This window comes from Myiozetetes cayanensis, unplaced genomic scaffold (assembly GCF_022539395.1).
Source record: "Myiozetetes cayanensis isolate MyiCay16 unplaced genomic scaffold, myiCay2020 scf10, whole genome shotgun sequence".
Classification (NCBI taxonomy): domain Eukaryota; kingdom Metazoa; phylum Chordata; class Aves; order Passeriformes; family Tyrannidae; genus Myiozetetes; species Myiozetetes cayanensis.
The window spans coordinates 13,152,239-13,170,647 of record NW_026086605.1 but is presented as its reverse complement, the minus strand read 5'-3'; the positions used below and the strand labels follow the sequence as shown (position 1 = coordinate 13,170,647).

Genomic DNA, 18,409 nt, shown 5'->3' with positions numbered 1-18,409 from the left:
CTGCTAGAAGAGCAAGTGTTTAATGCAAACAAATCCCTAGGGCAAAGTGTGGGATTGTTTGGTTTTTTCATAGGTAGGCAAGAAAAGTGAGTATTATCAGTAAAGGCACCTCTGCTTCACTGTACTTGGGCCAATTGCTTGTGTCTTGCCCTGGACAAAGTGTGTTTCCTGAACTTGGACAGCGCTGCAGCTCAATTCCTAGTTCAGCTTCTGGGGGTCTCCCTTCACTGAAGTCTTGCCAGCGGTACCAGACATTCAACATTGGTGTGACCTCTGGTCTTGGCAGTGTTTTCTGAGCAGACAATTTCAACCCCTCATGGGAATGTCCAACCTTATAGTGAGAGACGGGGTATTAACTGTGGGGTGGTACCTGTAAGTTGACTATAAAGTCTTTAATGTTTTACTAAGCACCAGTTGCTTTCAAAGTCAGCTGAACTCATCTGGAGCCCCATGACCTTGTGTACAATTTTAGATTTCACCTCTTTTCATACACTTGCAGCCATGTACCTGTAATGAGTCATGGTACAGGTTTCTCAGCCTGTTGCAGGTATGAAAGCTTCCACACTGAAAGCTTCCACACAATCTCCGTCAGGACCCATAGGTAAGCCCTGGAGGTAAGAAGCAGATTTCTGCAAGCTCAGGTGAGACTTGCCACGAGAGGGAGACAGCATGTGTTCCCTGAACACATCCACCTGAATGAGACAACCTAGCCTGGTATTTTGTAACATGTCTGGACACATGCAGTTGTTAGTGAAGTGGTGAGAACCCAAACTCCGGACCTCAGCCACGCGGTAGGTACCTGTGATAGAAAACTCTTTTGTCTAGTGATCATCTTCTAAGCATCTGTAGCATGACTAAGTGCCACAAAATACACAGCAAATGGAATCTAGATCTGCTGGCAATGGGATAGCACGTGTCCAGGCCTCTCTAGGTCAGGTCAGGGAGATCCTGGTGCGAGCAGGACTGTGCAGCACCCAAGGAGATGTTTCAGATACCCGCAGCTGGCTAGTGAGGCCGTTCACTGTTCATACTGCAAACAGCCATTGCCAGTGCTGAGCTGCACCCTGTAACCAGCTTTGGCAGGCTGGGCTGGCCGAGTGTTTGCACAGGGCTGAGAAAACACAGCACTGTGAGCACTGGGCTGCTCCAGCACCTGGGACACCCGCCGCCGCATGGCACCGCTCCTTTGCTTCCTCAGCACCAGCCGAGAGATTTCATGGGAGAAAAGGCTTGTTCAGTGCACATGGGATGGCTTCGTTTGCCCTCCAGATTGTGCCGGCTTTTCCCATGGCTGCAGCACAACAGTGAGGCTCTGTTTTCCTTTGGGAAGGGAATAAGCTGCTTCATCATTGGGATCTCGGTGGAGTGTCCTGTTGATAAGATCAGTTAACAGCATCAGAGGAAAACTGTAGATTCAGGTCTGAAGTATAAAGTGAACGGGGCCTATTTGTTTAATTTGAGCTTCTAAGGTTTAAATCCCAGAGGAAATTAAATTAGGTGCCTAGAGCAATGGCAGTCTGTCATGTTTATTTGCTGGCAATGTCACCTTTAATATCATGCACATATAATGTGTGTGTGTGTGTGCGTGTGTGTGTTAATGTGATGGGATACCATACTGTGCAGGAGCAGGCATGCTACAAGAACTGGAAATGTGAAATATTGTGAGTGAGGAACGTTGAGATGGGATTGGATTTATTCTCATCCTTCTCCATAAGACTCAATCACCAGCATGAAGGTGGTTTTGCTGATTGCAGGTGGGGATGGTAGCCTGATCTATGAGCACAGGCCTTAGTGCTCTTGGGCCATTCTGACAGGGCTACTTCTAACAGGAGAAATCTTGTCTAGACGTGAATCCAGGATGACAATACTTCTCACTTACAAGCCCTCTTCAGCAGTTGGTGTGCTGCTGGCACATGCCTTCCCCCTGCATCCTCAGGAGAGCTCAAGAGTGACAGTTTCCTGTATTGAGGGACATGGCTGCTTGTACATTGGGTTACACCAGCACTTCAGAGCCTCCCTGCTTCTCCAGGAAGGAAGGCAGGTCTCCCAGCAGCATGAGGTAGTAGGGTTTGGGGTGGGTTTTTTTCTGACTTGGACTGTTAAGGATGGGTTCTGAGAGACACACTGTGTGTGTGTGGATGTCACTGCAGCAGTTTGTCATTGCAGCTCATGACTCCTGCCCTCCACCAAAGTTAGCTGTCCATGCAGGGCTGACAGAGCGGCGCTGCGCTCTTTCCTCGGTGTGCTGTGTAGAGCAGGCTGCCATTGCTTTGAGCCCCCAGATGCAGTCCACCAGGCAGCTGAGCTGTGGACTCCTGTCCCACTCCATTTGTCAGACCCTTCAGAGAGCCAGTTCAGCTCAGTACATTAGTGGAATTTGGGGGTTTTTTTTCAGCTGGATTACCATCATTCAGAGAGCAGGCAGTGAGCTACAGGTAGGCTCAGCCATCTCAAGGCATTGCACCCAAGTTTCAGTGCTAGCCACAGTGCTCCACGGAGGTTTGTACATACTCTGGGAGTCTGCGGCTTAGCCAGGACCTGATCTGTCCCCTCCTTCCCTCTCTCCACCCTTTGCTGTTTACCCCTGCATACCCTGTCTTGTTTTCCTCCAGGCTCAGAGCAGCTGGTTGCCTTGCACGTGATTCCCATTTCTCCTGCCTCTGGCACCTTGGGAGCACCCAGGGGTCTTCCTGCTGTGCTTGTCTTCTAGTGTCCCTGCCAAAGCTGCAGCTCCTCATTCCTGCTCTCTCACCCATCCCAACCTCTGGCATTTTTGCTCATCCGTGGATGGCTGAATATTCATTTCCTCCTGGCCTGACTGCTGCGAATACCAATTCCTCCTCCTTTTTCCGGCTGTTCTGTAGATTTTGATGTCTGCCAAATTGTTTTCATTCCCTCACCCCACTGCAGACTGCACCTCCGCAGAAAGTGATCTGCTCCGCGCAGAGCCCCGGCTCCCCACCCAGCTCTTCCTCCTGAGCTGAGCGATCAGGTTGCTCTCCTGCCTCCGACACAGACAAACGTCTCCCTCCTCCTGCAAACAGTCAGCAAATGCGTGTCTCCAGTTCAACAGACAGAATAGTTACAGGCCCCTGCAAGGAGACTGCAGCAGTCTGTGGTGGTACTGCGTGTTTCAGTGCAATGTTCCTCAGCTTGCCAGTCTGCAGATTGGTGCCAGGTTGCAGAGTCCTGTCCAAAGCAGCAGGCTACTGGCTCCTAGCTGAAGCAGGGTTTTTTCAGGTTCAAGGTGTGATTAAAAAGGCCTGGGGAAGGTGCCTGCATCCATGCTGAGCAGCTTGGTCGGAAACACTGGCCTGGAACCTGCTGCATATTAAATTTAAGTGAAGAGAGGAATGTAGTGGAGAAGGGAGCTTGTGATTCCCTCATCCCCTTGGAAATCTGTGAGCAATGACAGCAGGGTGGCATGGTTGAGGGGAGAGGACTGCAGACACCTGGTAGCTCTCAGAACTGGATTTGGTGGTTTTGGATCTCTTCTCTTGCCAGACAAAGGAAGAAAGGGAGACCAGAATCTTCCCTTTCTCTTTCTGTCCAATAGTCCTGCCTATGCATTGCCAAAATGGAGCCCAGAGGCTTCCACTTGCCCGTGGCACCCTGGCAGTCACTTGGTCTCCACTGATGTTCTGGCACCAAGCTGCTGGTGAGCACGGGAGGTGGCTTCCTACATGGCAGTGGGACAGCCTGGCTGCCCCTCTTCCCGGTGTGAGCTGGGGAGCAGTGCAGCTGGGCACTTAGCTCCACCAGGGTTTAGTGCTAGAGAGGTCCCTTCTCTGGAGCATGTGGATCATGGCTGGGAAGAACAGGGAAAAGAAGGGGTGCAAAAGGGGGCATGGGAATGGTGGTTTTTTCAGGATGGAAAGTAATGCCAGAGATGGAGGAAAGGGTGGACCAAAGGAAGGAAAGGAGGTGCAGGGGAAAAGAAATAAACCTGTAGGCTAAAATGGGAATAATAATCCACTGGATGCTGCTGCAACCTAACTCCCAGGAATGCTGCTCCAAGGCCCCCTCACTGCGTGGGGATGTTTGCCTGGTCCTGCACTGCCGGCTCTGCTCCTGTGCCAAACCAGCTGTCCTGCCTGGAGCTCTGGCCTTTGCGGCTGTTGTGAAGAGGGCAGGATGTGTTTGCTTTTGGCTATCACGTGGTTTTTAAAAGAGGGTGGGAGTTCCTCCACTTGAATTCCTGGGGCTGGTTTTTCCCATGGTGTCTCTGGTTTCTGTGACATGGGGGACTCCATGAAGCTGGAGTCCTGGCCCTCATCTGGGACTTTTGACTTGACAGCAGCTGTTTTCTTGGGCTGCTTCATGCTTGCCAGCCAGCTTTGAGATGAGCCAAAAGTTTTGCCAGCGCAGGCATGCAGGATGGGCATGTACCATCCCAGCATGGAGGTGCCTAGCATGGGCACCTCTGGGAGCACCTCCCATATCCAGCATCTGGTTCATCTGAACACTGTGCTGCACTGGGGTCAAAGCCTTCCCCGTGCCTGGAGCACCAACTCTGTACCGGACCCAGTCTCTTCCTGTGCTGCTGTTTCCTGATTAAACTGTGAGCTTAACTTCAATGGATCAGATAAAAGTGGCTGTCTCCCACTGTCTCTCCAAGAGTTGTTATCTTGACCCTTTTTCCTCCTTCCCCACTCTGTCTGTCTAAAGCCGAGCCTCTAATTTTAGACTGGGGAAGATAATTGAGGGTCAAAAAAGATTGCTATATAATTTCAACATTTTTTTTTCAGTGGTTGGGGTGGAAGGCAAAGTTAGGAGCTCCTTGCCCTCAAACCTTTGTGTTGTGGGAAAGAAGGGCATAGGGGAAGGAGTGAGTTGGTACAGTCTGCTCTCTGCAGAAGCCATGCTGTTTCCTGGCAATTAGCTAAAACTAAGACTGTGAAAGCATAAACTACTGTATTTCCATTGCAGATCCTATTGACCGAAGAGTTCGTAGAGAGAATGCTGGAAGATTTAGAAGATCTGAATTCTCCAGAGGAAGTAAGGCTGCATCGTTCCCATATCTTCCATGTACTGTCCCATAGAGCTCAGCCCATCCTGCAGTTTGCCTTTGATCCTCCCCTCAACTTGCAGGCTGCAGGCCTGCCCCATAGGCTTGAGGCCTTGTTAAACCTTCACATCTGCTGTGAACTGAGGCACTGAGAGAAAGGATTGCAAGAAATACAGGACAGGGATAGGTATTAAGGGAGACTCTGCACTTTCCTTTCCACCAGCATCTTTCCCGACATGGTATCTGAGCACCCCAAATCAAACCAGTGCAGCCCACGCCTATGGGGGGTTTCCTCCATGCCACACATAGATAGTGTCCTTGCAAGCAGCTCCGAGTACCTCACCTTCCCCACTTTCAGAAGAGCTGAAAGTGGTGGCAGCACATTTACTGATGAACAATCTGTTGTATGAGCCTCTTTTTTTGGTTTTGGAAACAGGCAGGGGCTTTCTCACATCTGCTACTTGGCCTTCACCTGCTGCCCCTGCACAGTGTGCAGAGGACCATCACCAGCCTAGAAACGTTACAGCAGCAGCCAGGGGAGCTTTATAAAGCTTTGCTGTATGGTACTAAACTTCCCCCTGCCATGTGATCTCTTCCTGGGGAACATTTAACACCCTGTCTCCCATGCATGCCATATAAATATTCTGCTTGACTTCAAAGAGCAGTGGCAGAAATGACATGTAATATTTTTAATCCCATTTTTTACAGCTCCCTGCAGACTCTAAAGAAACTTTCCTTGGCTTGTAGAGCAGCCCTCCCATCCATTGCCCTGCTCCCCTCCCCCCAGGAAAATCTCAGGGCTCTAATTGTTTAATCCAGAGTTGACTTAATGCCAGGGTGTTCTTCACTGTGTGAGTGGGGAGAGCACGCTGCAGGCTGTGCAGTGACTTTCAGGCCAGCTTTTATCCAGTTAAACCTAATCCAAAGCTCATTTTTTGCTAGTGACATGGAAGCCCAGGAGCACTTTGGTTTGAAGGCCCTTTAGTTCAGGCTTTGGATGGCTCATGTTCCTTTGCTGTGCACTGAGAGGCAATGAGCATAGCAGCTCCTGGCACCGAGACCGAGTGTTTGGTTCCGAGTTACTGTGACTTTGCTAAACTAAAAAGCGAAAAACAAACAAATGCAAAGGATGGCTTCTCCAAGAGGATTGCTTTGGAAGCACTGCTGTTTATAAAAAGGGAAATACTTGAGATGAAATGTGATCTTTCAGCATCCAGATTCCTCCAAGGATTTGTAACTTGCAGGATCTCAGGCTGGGCCAACTGAAGGCATTCCTGCAGGGCTGACTGTTGCTGATGATGTTCATGTGGTAGAACGAAGTGCTGCGAGGAGGGTCTTTCCTTTGCTGCATAAAGAGCCACCTGTGTTAAGTGAAATTAAGTGAAATAATCTGTCTGAGTATCTTTAGCATGTTTTTCACATCCCCTAGACAGTGAACTCAGAAGAATTTCCTGGGCAGTGAAGGGCCACTAGATTAAATGGTGCAAGCTGTACACAGGGCTTGACTTTATAAAAAACAACCATAAATGGGATTTGGGCTGTTTGTTTCCTAGAGGATAAAGAGTGGGAGTTTATGGTAGCCCTATCCTGAAGAATCCTTCTGCCATGCCCCTAAATCATGAGTCAGACCCTGAACCACCAGGCCAGCATACTAAGGTCAATGGATACCAACTACAGGTTACCCTCATGGGCAGCTGCAACTGGAGCAAGGTCAGGAGCAAATTCGTGGCAGAGCTGCCCTTGCTGTGGAGCAGCAGCTTGAGGGCATCTCCTTTAGCAGGAACCTGCCACTGAGCCTGTGTTAAGGTCCTTCAGAAAGAGGGTGCTTCTGGAAAGAAAGACAGATAATTGGATAAAGACAGATGATTTGCAGATTGCTCTCTCCTTATACCGACTCTGTAATTCATGTAGCCCTTGGGAACCTTATGGTGTTGCAGGCCCTGGTCTGAGGACTCTCCTAGGAGAGAACCACTGTATCTATAACCATTCTGAATTAGCCACCTCCAGGTCAGATTGTCGCTGGTGTGATTCCTCACTGGGAGTCTCGCCAGGGTGTCAGAGAATATTGTAGTGCAAGGCAGTGCATCACTGAGTGCAGTAAAGTTTTGAAAACAAAATGATCCTGCAAACTGGCTTCCAGAGCTATCCCCTGCATGTTTTGGATCCTCAGCCTGGGATGGTGTGAAATGCCTATGCAGAACAGGCTGCCATTCACCTGTGGATGGGGCAGATTTGTAGCCTAAAAGATTCCACCCCTCACATCCCACACCCCCCACAGAGCTGTGTTTGAGAGACCTGTGTGAATGCGTGGGCACTGGTCACATGTGGTTGTGAGAAGGGTTGGTGGTAAGGTTCCTTGGAGCTCTCTCCCTGCATGGTTGTGTTTGGGATCAAAGATTTTGGAGTGAATTCCTAGCCTAAGGTCGGGTGCCCTGGAATGGCATCAGTGGGACAATGGGAGCAGTGCACTTGTCTTGTTTGGGAAACATTGGCCAGAGCCAGTGCTGTGTAAACCAGACTGGGGCAAAAAATCTCTGTTCTGTGTGCTTCAACCAGTGTTTGCAAAACAGCCCGAGCAGCTGAGTGCCTGTGAGAGCACGAGGCGTTGTACAGCTCTGGGGAGCCTTTGTAAATGCTGTGCAGGCACTCTGGCTCTCCACAGCCAGGGCAGCAAAGTTTGTCCTCCTGGAGGTGGTGGCCCTTTGCAAGCCTGTCCCCCAGCAGAGCTGCGCTGGCTCACTTACATCCCACCCTGAACGAGCAGGGGTTTGAAAGCTGCCCTAAGTCTACTTTTAAAGCAAATGTGGGCTCTGGGGGCTAGGGTAGGTGAAAGGAAAGGAACGTGGTTAGGTAAGAGGGAAGACACTTCTGGCTGCAAATCTTTAGAGAGGTTGGGAAGGGGAAATGGGTGGGGGCCAGGGGCAGAAACCCTCCAGAATTCATCTGATGAAGTAAACAGCACTTGGGCTGAAAGTTCAGAACTTTACTTTGGCAGCTGAGGCGCAGGCCACATTATCTAATGTCCACTGCTTTCCAAAACATACTGATGGGGAAATGTTTTCTTAGTGACCTCTTGTTTTAAAAAACAATAATAACATGGGGCTGCCTGCCTTTGCAACAAGTATGGGGTTTTTTATGCAGGTTGCAGCAATATGCATTAACTGGTTCTCTTTACTCACTTACAGTTTAAACTTCCAAAGGAGTACAGCTGGCCTGAAAAGAAACTGAAAGTTTCCATCTTGCCAGATGCCGTGTTTGACAACCCGCTGCATTAGAGCTGAATTACACTCTTCTAACAACTGGGAGAGCCAAGTTACTGTCCATTACCCAGTGACTCACAGGATAATTAATGCAGTAAAAACTCTGCCTGCAAATAAAAAGAGTTTGCTGCACAACCACTGCAAACAGAAGAGGAGCTACTCAGCACCAGCCCAGACTGAACTGAGCCCTTTCCTTTATCCTTCCCAAGGCTGAACTCTCTGGGAGCAGCCTGCGTATGCGTGAGTGCGAGTGAGAAATATTTAACTATGAAAATTAGTAGTAAGAATCCTTTTTCTCTCCTAGCTGCAGAACTCCCCTCTGCCTTAGCCCAGGGTGTAGACGCTCTGCACGCCTGTATTTACACATACATTTCTGCCAGGTGCGAGCCTATAATCCATGGATTAAATGTTCTTTACGTGACTCTGGAGTCCTTTTGTTAGCCAAACTTTTACTGACTGCAGAACTGTTCTTCCATGTGCTATTTTTTTTTTCTTTTCAGAAACGGAATGGTATTTCCCCTGTTTAAAGGAGGCCAAAAGCTCACATGCTTGAAGCTGAACAGATTTAAAGATGAACTTTCTAGTGCAGTCAAGAAAAACAAACCCAGATCCTCCCTGCCCTCAAATTAGGCATGTTTTAAGTGTTGGTCTTGGTGCTATTAGCTATGGTATCACTGCAAACAGAGGCAACTTTATTCTCGGCATCCTGTCCTTGTGCCTGAACCCCAGGGAAGGTCGCAACCTCTGGTTTTGCACAAGCAGGAGGAAGAAAGCTACCGGGGCGGGGGAGATCTCCTGTTTACAGTGTGTTTATCTTTAAAGAGATACTGTCAAGTATTTTTTCCTTGCTATTGTACAGAATTTGAGAAGCTAGAAAGGATCATTTGTTCACAGGGACAACTTCAGCAGCTCTACAGGATCCAGGGGGCTGCCTGAAAGCCTATGAAATGGAGATCTCCACTGCCCTGGCATAGCAGAGAGGAGACTCAGCCTCAGTGAAGCCAACTATTCTCCTGTTCAGCAGGGTTGTGCCCTAATGCAGCTCCGTTTTCCCCTCTAGCCTCACTGTACTGGCTCTTGTTGCTGACCTTCCTCCTTTCATGTAGGTTTGAACTGTAAAGCATCAAAATCGGTTTGAAGAGACCCTCTCTCTAGATCCCTGTGGCTTCCTCCTTGGAGCAAAATGTGGTGTGCAGAGGAGCCGGTCTCTGCAGTGCCAGCTTGTGTCTCTGCATAGAGCTGCTGGCCCTGTGGATACGCTGCAGCAAACCACCGCAGGCTTTACCCCCTGCTGCTGCTGCAGGTTGTTTCTGATGCATATTCCCCAGCCTTCCTCTGCCCATTGTCTTTTGGTGACAACTCTTCACTCCTTGTCAGGGGAGGTGCAGCTTTCCTTCCACCCCTTTCTGCCTACAAGATAACTCAGGCAGTTTATGCGCAATTGCTGTGTGATCATAATACAAGTATAACAAAAGCTTTTAACACTTAACTCCCCTGATCAAACAGCAAAGTCCAGGAGGCCTCACAGTACCTCAGGGTTGGTTTTCTGTTTGTTTTCTGATTTAATTTCTTCCCGGCACAGTCAGCTTTGATGTTTTTTGCATATATTTGAGGCTGGTTAATGTTGGTCAAGAAGCAGAGCTAGGAGCCACAAAGCTTTCCTTGGACTTGCTACAGAATTCCTCTGTGGCCTCAGGCGAGTCACTCAATGTCTCTCTGTGCAGAGAGGGTGATTATTGACTAGAGGGCTGTAGGACCTACCGAAGCATGCCAGGGTTTGCAGGGGAGGGCGTGCTTTGTGTACCAAGTAGTATTTGTACTATTATAATTGTTTTTATATTATAATTTAAGGCAGGCCAAATGCAGAGTCCAACACTGCTCTGCAGAACCTTCCTTTCTGCAAAGCTACGAAGCAATTTACATGTAAATGAGTTTGTCATTTTGTCTGAACTCAGAGGATCATCTTAAAATCCTGCTGTGAGAGAGCAAACTTTCAGATATCTGCATGTGCCAGCCAGAGTGAGTTCTGTGCTGAGGCAGGCTGCATTCATCCGTGGGATCTCTTGGCCAGTTTTCATTGTCCTGGTTAGCACTAAGCATCCCTTCTGTACTGTAGATGTACATTCAAGGGACAGCGTGGGTGAGAAAGCAGCATGAAAATGTACCAGTCCAGCTTCAAAAACGACATGCCCAAGTGTCCCACCGCAAGAAAATGAACAAACAGATGCTTGTGGCAGTGGGGGAAAAGGCAAGGGCAGCAACTACAATTCTGTCCCAAAGCCATCCGCCAACAGTAGCCCATGGATGCTCCTGTACGAGCTTGCTGGGGGTGCCTGCAGCAGAGCTGGCCTGTTGCCACCATGCTGGCTGCTCTTCCTTGTTTCCAGATGCTAGCTCTCATTAAAAGGAGCTTTAAATCCACATCTTAGTGGAGAAGGGACATTTGGAAGGTCAATTGTTGCCGTTCCTGCAGAGATCAGCACGGAGCAGAGAGAAGTCCATCAGACCTTCTCTGAGCTCTGACACACATCTAAAAAGCTTGGGACCTCCTGCCCTATGAACTCTTCGAGCCTTCGCGACAGGGATGTATGTGGTGCTGTACGCAGGGAAAGCACCTCCTCCAAGCTGCCTTGTGCTTCAGTTCTGCCTTTCTCATGCATATGTTTTCCTCACCATATTTACTCTCATCAGACACTCTGGGTTGGGTTTTCAATGACTTCAGAGGGAGCAGGCTTAATGCATTTTGAGAATCCGCACAGGATCCTTGTATGTGTGTATTTTTCTTTCATGACATGTATTTATATATAGTTCTGTGTGTTTGAGTTATGAACAGGTGGCATGCCAGAAATCTCTATTTCTGAGACACTTTCTCACAGATCTTTGCTGGTAGCCAGATAACAATTGAGGGGAAGGCTTGAAGGGAAGGAAGTGAAATCTTCCTATTTAGTTAAGGGGGAAAATATTAGACAAATAACTGTTAAAATAGAAATGTGTGTCTAATTGGTAGACCAACTGTGAGAGAGAAGCTGGTGAAAGTCAGCCCTTAAGCTCCCAGGTCGTGTTGCTACCTCTCAGCAAGTTATCTAATAATAAGGAAGTTGCACATATCATGAAGAGCTGGGCACCCACAGGACCTTCCCTCCCCGATTCACTTGAAGTTTGCAACTTCATGTGCAAACTTACTCATTGGCAAGTAAATGAGATGTCAAGTCTGGATATTTTCATCTTGGAGATCATCAAGAGGATATGCCTGTGTGTGAAGGAAATGGAAAAGAAACCTTTGGATTTTAGTGAGCAAGTGGTTTGAAACAGGGAAATGCATCAGTGTTAATAAATGCCACAGTATTTTTCTTGCCCAAACCTGCTGAGATGGTAGGTCCACTGGTGCTAATTTTTTTCTAGATTGTGTAGAAGGTCTGAAGCAGGTTTATATGGAACCAAAACCTTTGAGGCTTATGTTAGCTAAAGACAGTGACCTGGATGGAAATGAAAGCAGTGCATACAGGTTTCCTCCCTCCTGGAGAAATCCATGCAGGTCAATCAGGATATTTCAAAAGATGGAGAGCCTTGAAAATCCAACATGTGACAGCAATTCTGAAACAGGAGAAGTTCTAAAAGCCAGAACTACTCTCCCTGTCAATTTCTGATTAAAAGCAGGACAAGAAATGTATCATTTCACTATTAAAAGTATATAGGATGTGATCTGAGTGGAGCAGTCAGTCTTGTAGCTGCTGTGACCATATTTTCAGTGGCTTAGATAGGTGGTGCCTGCTGTGTCTAATGTCTTTGAGGATGGTAATATACTAGTTCTACTGTACGTGGATTTGCCAACAGTGATTTGAAATATTCTGAAGCTCTTCACTTCAAATATTCCGTTGCTCTTGGATGGCTTTTGAAATTACGCCATCAGGTCATCAAATGGTCTTGGAAGAAGTGAGGGTTGTGTTGGTTTTCATCTGTGACCAGTAGAAATGTTTTTTTAACAACCCAGTTGAAAGCAATGCTTGGCTTGTGGGGGCAGATCGCTGGTGAGAGGTGCGTGTGGGGCAGCAGGTGAGCAGCCCCCCTCCTGCACCCACAGCTCAGGCCTGTTCCAGGCAGCGCAGCGCTTACGCATTCCGGGCGCTGCAAGGGGAGCTGCGAGGGGAGCTGCAAACTTCGTGAATCACGAGTCCCTCGGCACAGCACGGGGTCCCTGCAAACCCGACCTCACTTACATGCCAGGACCCACAGAGATCCTGCACAGGAGCAAGCATCCAGCCAAGCACATCCCACTGGGTTCACGTCTCTGTGAACGGCTGTGTTGGAAAATGTTCACTGGAAAATGTTTGGCTGACTGCATGTTTCACAGGATGCTGGGTTAGCTGACAGGTTGGCATGGGACTGTGGCTGCTCGGCTGTTAATCTGTCCTGATGACTATTCCCTCCTCCAAGCTGGGCATCCAGAGTCCCGCTTTTCCAGCTTGTATCTGGCCAGGGCAGGGCAGCATCACGTCAAGTGAGGAGAAAAGCTTTAGGCCAGAAGAAACCCTTAGACCCATGTGTCCAATTTTCCCTTAGTGCAGGGCACAGCCTTGCACCTTGTGGCTCCTCTGGATGAAGTCTTGGGCTTTGGCCCCTGCACCATCACAGCCAGGTTAGGAGGGGCTCCAGCACCAAGAGAGCCCTTCCAACTCCCAGGGACTTGGTCCTCTACATAACTGCCCTCCATTGAGAGAATACACTGTGCCTTAATTTTTCTTGTGAGTGAGGCTGCAAGGGCAGCTCGAATTGTCAGGCAACCAGAAATTCCTTTCTGTGCATCTGTCCCTATCGATAAATGCCAGCCTGCACAGCAGCCAGACTGTATCCAAAACAATCTCAAAATCCACATTTGCCTCTGAGGTTCACCTCCCAAGATTTTAAAGCTGGTCTCTGGGACCTAACGAGCTCTCTTTCAACCTCCTATTCTTACAACATTTTTTCTGTTGTGCAGTGTCTGCTTGTCCTCTTTTCTTTAAAAAAAAGCAACCCTTGTGTTTGACATGAGTCCAAAATTTCAAATGGAGAATAGGCCTGAGGTTGCAAATGTGTTTTAAACCTGGTAACGCATTGACTTGTCTCTCTCGGGCAGAGAACCTGGAGTGTATTGTGCTTCACTACCTCTTCATTTCTACCATGGTTCTGTTTCCCCTAAAATCACTGACAGACCATAAAATCATCCTAAGTGGCAGATCAGTTCAGAAACATGATTTCTAGTCTGCTGTGAAGGGGGTACCCCTTCTCTTTCCCTCACTGAAAGACCATTCACCATTTGGCTCGTAGGGCCCCAAGAGCAGGAGAGGAACATCAACCCAGAAGGGGCTGCACGTGGCAGATGTAACTGGCCAGTGCCTGGTTGTTTTTAAACTGTCCTGATGCTGTGTCTGCCTTCTTTAAAAAGAGAGAGAAAAAAAAAACAACCTCTAAAAGCCAGAAGAAAATTTCCTGCTGATTGTTGTGTTTTGCAAACACTGGTCTTTTCTCTCGCCCTCTGCCTCCACTCCCAGCGAGGCTGGAGATGAAAATGGCTCCTTTGTTCCTTTCCCTGGGGCCCAACTGCAGCGAAAGTGCGGCTCCGGAAACCCTCTGCTGCATGAGTGGTGAGGGTGGGAGGGACCAAGCTGTCACCGTGTGCGGTAGGTCCTGCATAAACAGGGCATGTGTTGACAATGCTGAGAGCAGGATGGGAGCGGAAGGACTCTGTGGTGCTGGTGACAAGGCTCCTGCACCACTCCTCCTGTGGCAGCAAGCGGGATGCAAAACCTGTGGGGGCAGAGGAAGGGGAGGTGGGTGTGAGTGGCCATGTCATTCCAGTAGGGACTGATCACAGGCCCTGGGCTTTTGGCTCTCTCCAAGGTGGGAATTTGCAACCCACAACGCGCAGGCAGCGTCCCACTAGGGGCTTATAGCGATGCCCTGGCTCCCATGCAGGCATATTCCTTGCACACATCCAGCCCTGTAGTCCTCATACTCTGAGTTTGACCACGGTCGTGCTCCAAACCCAAGTTTAGTCATTCGAAACCCTTCTTTCATCCAGCCTAGGCTGGACATACCAACTTCTCCCCTTTATTAAAGTTATAGAAGTTTTGCCGCTCTCTGGGGACACTACTTGTTGTGTGTGCTGGTTGGTTTCTGGAAATCCTAGAGCAAAGGCAAGGTTCCCCGGGCAGGGCACGCATGGGTGACCAGGACCACAGTGAACCCTGACTGCTGGGGCTGCCCTTGAGCCCGCAGGTGAACCTTTCTGTTCTTCAGCAGTGTGTGTGTCTGTGTGTGTGTCTGTGTGTGTCTGTGTGTGTGTGTGTGGTCTGCGGGCACAGGGTCATGTGGATCGAGGAGCCCCCGGACACTCCTGATGGGGCTGGAAGGAGCCCGTGTTTCTGCAGCCGGTGTATCAGTACCTTGTAGATGGCCTTTCTTCCCTCTCTCCTCCTTTTTTGTAATAAAAGACAAAAAACAAATGGAAAGCTAAACTAGCAGAGGTTTTTAAATATTTTATATTAGTTTCTAATGTAAATTCTTACATTGTTATTGCAGTGCTGGGTGTGTTTCGCCTGCACATGACTTTTTGTAATATTTTTGTGAATCACTAAACGTTTTTTTCCTCCTGTGTATTCTAAGTGCATTAAACGTATTTGCAGAATTGTCAGTGTCCTTCTCTTTGGGCAACTCAGCGGGACTGACTGTCTCCTGCTCGGCCCTGTGGCTGCTTCAGCAGCCCCTTCTCCTCCTCACTGGCACCTTCTCCCCCCTGGCCCCAGGGGAGTGAGGTCTGTTGCCCAGACCTCTTGAGTGCAATTGTGGGAGGGAAAGGGAACTTTCTTCTTCCAAACATACTCAGCAAAAGAGCCAGTCCCAGGCACTATCAGGTTCAGGATCTTCCTTGAGCATCCTCTGGCAAAACCCCTTGAGCCAAGGCAGCCTGAGTGCCCTGACAGCTGGGGTTTTCCGTGCCATTTGGAAAAGCTGGGATCCGGAGTGCTTGCACGTGGGTCCAAGGATGCAGCCAGTTGGCTGAGGGATGGCAACCTCGTCCACCGACACGGGAAGGAGGGAGCTGGGGTGAGTGCCGGGTCAGGTCCGTGATCCTGTGCTCTGCCAAGCACCTCCTGGCTTCAGCAGGATTTGTGGGGGTGTGGATGTGCGCACAGAGACTGGATATGTCAGAGAAGAGACACAGCAAACACTTATGAAAAAATATTACTGAGCTAATGTCGCAACGATTTCCCAGTAACGCAGAACGATTTTGCAGTAATATTTTTACACTCCTCAGTAATAAATGCCTTTAAGGTCAGAGAGAAAGCGTGGAATATCTGGGGAGGGGAGGGAGATCACTGTGCAGAAGAAGGGTGGCAGGGGAAGGAAAAGATGTGCAGGGAGCCAAAATCCAACTTTGGGCAGGTTTTGCCATTGCTCTTTGTGAGTGTTGTCTCAGCCCACCCTGCATCACAAGGGGAGCAATCGGTGGAACAGGTTTCTGCAAGGACTTGCTTTCTTTTGAAGTTTGGGGTGAAAACCATTCTTTCCCTAAGAACCTCTCCTACAGCCGCATCCAGACACAAATTACCCCAGCCCCAAGCAAAGCAGTGGGATCTCCAAGCCCAGCTGGTGCAGAGCAGACCATGCTGGACATGCTGAAGGGAAAATCACTGCAGCTTGGTCGGGTTTCCTCTTGTCACCTGAGGACACCTTGCTGGTCAGTGGGGTTCTCCAGCAAGGTTATTTGCCCTGGCAGGGGTTTGGGGGGTGAGAGGCCACCTACACCTGTTCTCTTGGCCCAAGACCCCCTGTGCCTGTTGCCTTCCCAGTTTTTGAAGCATATGCAAGCACAGGGTCACCCCTTTAGGACATCCCAGCAAGGACAGCAGAGCTGGGACCAGCAAGGGACCCCACTGCTCACATAGTGCTGGGAACCCTCATCACCAGCCACCCGGTTGATTTAATCGATTAATTAAATGATCCACTTTTCCCGTTCCTGTGGTGGCCAGGCAGCCAACACTGCATCCCAGCTGATTTCTCTATTCAGCCCCAAATCCAGAGGGGATGGGGTGTCCCTGGAGCTGCATCACTGTGGGGTGCCCCTCTCTCACTGACACCCTTACCCTGGAACCCCACCACCAGCATGGCCATGCCCAGCTCCGGCAGCCTCACTGCTCTGCCTCCACCCCAGCCAAAAGCACCTTCGGGCAGTGAATTTAATTAAGGTTTCTGAAAAGCAGTGTCTGGGAGCCCCTCCTGGATCTGCGGCTCTGAACTTCATTAGGAGTGGTTTGTTGCTAATAATGCCGGCAGCTTCTCTAATTAATAATGGAAAGGCTGTGAGCAGATGCCAAGCCAGGAGAGGGAAGGGATTTGTTTGTTTATTTCTCTCCTCTCTTGGTGTTTTTTTTTCTGGAGTGCAGAGGGAGGGCTGGGGCTCATTTCCCATCTGAAAAGTGAATGGTGGTGCCTGGGAACCTCAGTGGGGAATAGGGTGCACCTGTGAGGCAGGAGAGGAGACGGGGTGGGGTGAGAGATGGGGCCCCATGGGTGGAACAAAGGAGCATCCCCCAAGACGAGGGGCTCCCACTCCTGTGCTGCTCCCTGCCCACCCAGGACAGAGCCAACATGGCCACTGGTTGTGCTGGACTTGGGCACCCAGGGATGGTTCTGACCCACAAACCCTCTCCCAAAGCATCACTGCCATAGCATGTCCCTTCCCATGGCATGTCCCTGTCCCACAGCATGTTCCCCAGCCTGTGGCAGAAGGGTGCAGACATGGTAAGGAGGAGTTTTCCATGCTTTAGACTCCAGGACCACAAGTATGTGTCATGCAGTACCCAGAAATGTCGATTTGCAGGGGATCAGCACTCGAAGTCCCTTTGGATTTTTCTTTCTCCCCTCTTTCCTGCTTGCTCTCTTGCCCAGCTGGCACAGCCACCTGTGGCAGCACCTCAGTGCAGAAGAAAGGCTCCTAACATAACCTGGTATGCAGCACCTGACACATTAACACCCCATGCTCCTGAGAGGGGCCCAAAGCAGCCAGGCTGGGCTGGGTCCTGCTGCCTCCCTCTGGCACAGGACAAGCACCCCCAGCTCCACAGCTGAGCTTTGGTGTCACCAGGCAGCCAGCAAGCATCCTTGCTCCATTGGTAGTCACAGCCTCGCCGTCTGGTGCAGGAAACCAGGACCTGGCAGAAGTGGGAGAAGACTGTAGGGAAGCCTCCTGCATGCCCCAACTCCCTGCCTAGGTGCCCATGGTGTGTCCAAAAGCTCCAGCTTCTCCAAATAGCTTTCAGAGCCACTGTTCCTGCTGTCAGGTAGAGTTTGCATTGAAGAAAAAAATGGTTTTACCTTCCCTGACACCTCATCACTCACATTAACTGAAGCAGTGTTTAGACAGGTCCCCAAGGCTCAGCCAGAGTGTCCTCAGTGCAGGCTCTGTCCCCCTTGATCCCCCACTGCTCACCTGCTACAGGGATGCACTGCCTGTGGGTGCATTTCAGGCAGCAGCCATTGCCACAGTGGCTTTCCAAAAAACAGTACTTCAGGTTCAGATTTGTTTTTCCAAGGGGAAGAGTACTTTTAATGTCCTTTCCCATTGTTCACATTTCCTCAAACTTTCCACACTCCGAGACACAAACCTTATATAACACTCTGGAGGGCATCAAGTAAGGCTGCCCCCCATGCTGGAGATGTTCCTGCTGCAGGAGATGGAGTACCTGCTCTGGAAGGGCTGGACAGCAGGAAGCAAAGGAAAAAGCATGGTTAGATATCAAAAAATCTCCAGAAGTTCCAAGGCCGAGGCGACCTGGGAGAACCAGCTTCCCGCCCAGGCTGGGATCATCCTTGTCTGCTTAATGCACAAATCCCCTCTCTGGCTCTTAAAAACACTGGAGCAAGCACAGCACCGTGGCACCTCATATTTCCCGCTTGCTTTTTGAATGGGAAAATTATCTGAAGCTTGAAGCAAAGGGGGGAAAATAAAGGCAAGAGGGGCTCAGGAGCAGAGGGGCTGTGTGACAGGGAGCATCCCTGGGGCACAGGGTGGCGTGGCAGCCTGCCCAACCCCGGCACAGCCAGCCGAACAATAATGTGAGGCGTCAGGAACACGCTCGGCAGTGGGAATCCCAGTCCTTGC

At 49.7% G+C, this 18,409-nt stretch overlaps 1 protein-coding gene across 2 annotated transcripts in view; it reads left to right on the top strand.

The window, feature by feature from the left end:
• Positions 1-8,689, top strand: part of SUFU (SUFU negative regulator of hedgehog signaling) — a 91,560-nt gene extending 82,871 nt beyond the window's left edge. For both annotated transcript variants that reach the window (XM_050336735.1, XM_050336743.1), the window contains exons 11-12: positions 4,930-4,998; positions 8,194-8,689. In XM_050336735.1, the coding sequence (XP_050192692.1) occupies positions 4,930-4,998; positions 8,194-8,283 (159 nt within the window). In that variant the 3' untranslated portion in view covers positions 8,284-8,689. The remainder of the gene's footprint in view (positions 1-4,929; positions 4,999-8,193) is intronic.
• The last annotated feature ends 9,720 nt before the right edge of the window (positions 8,690-18,409 follow it).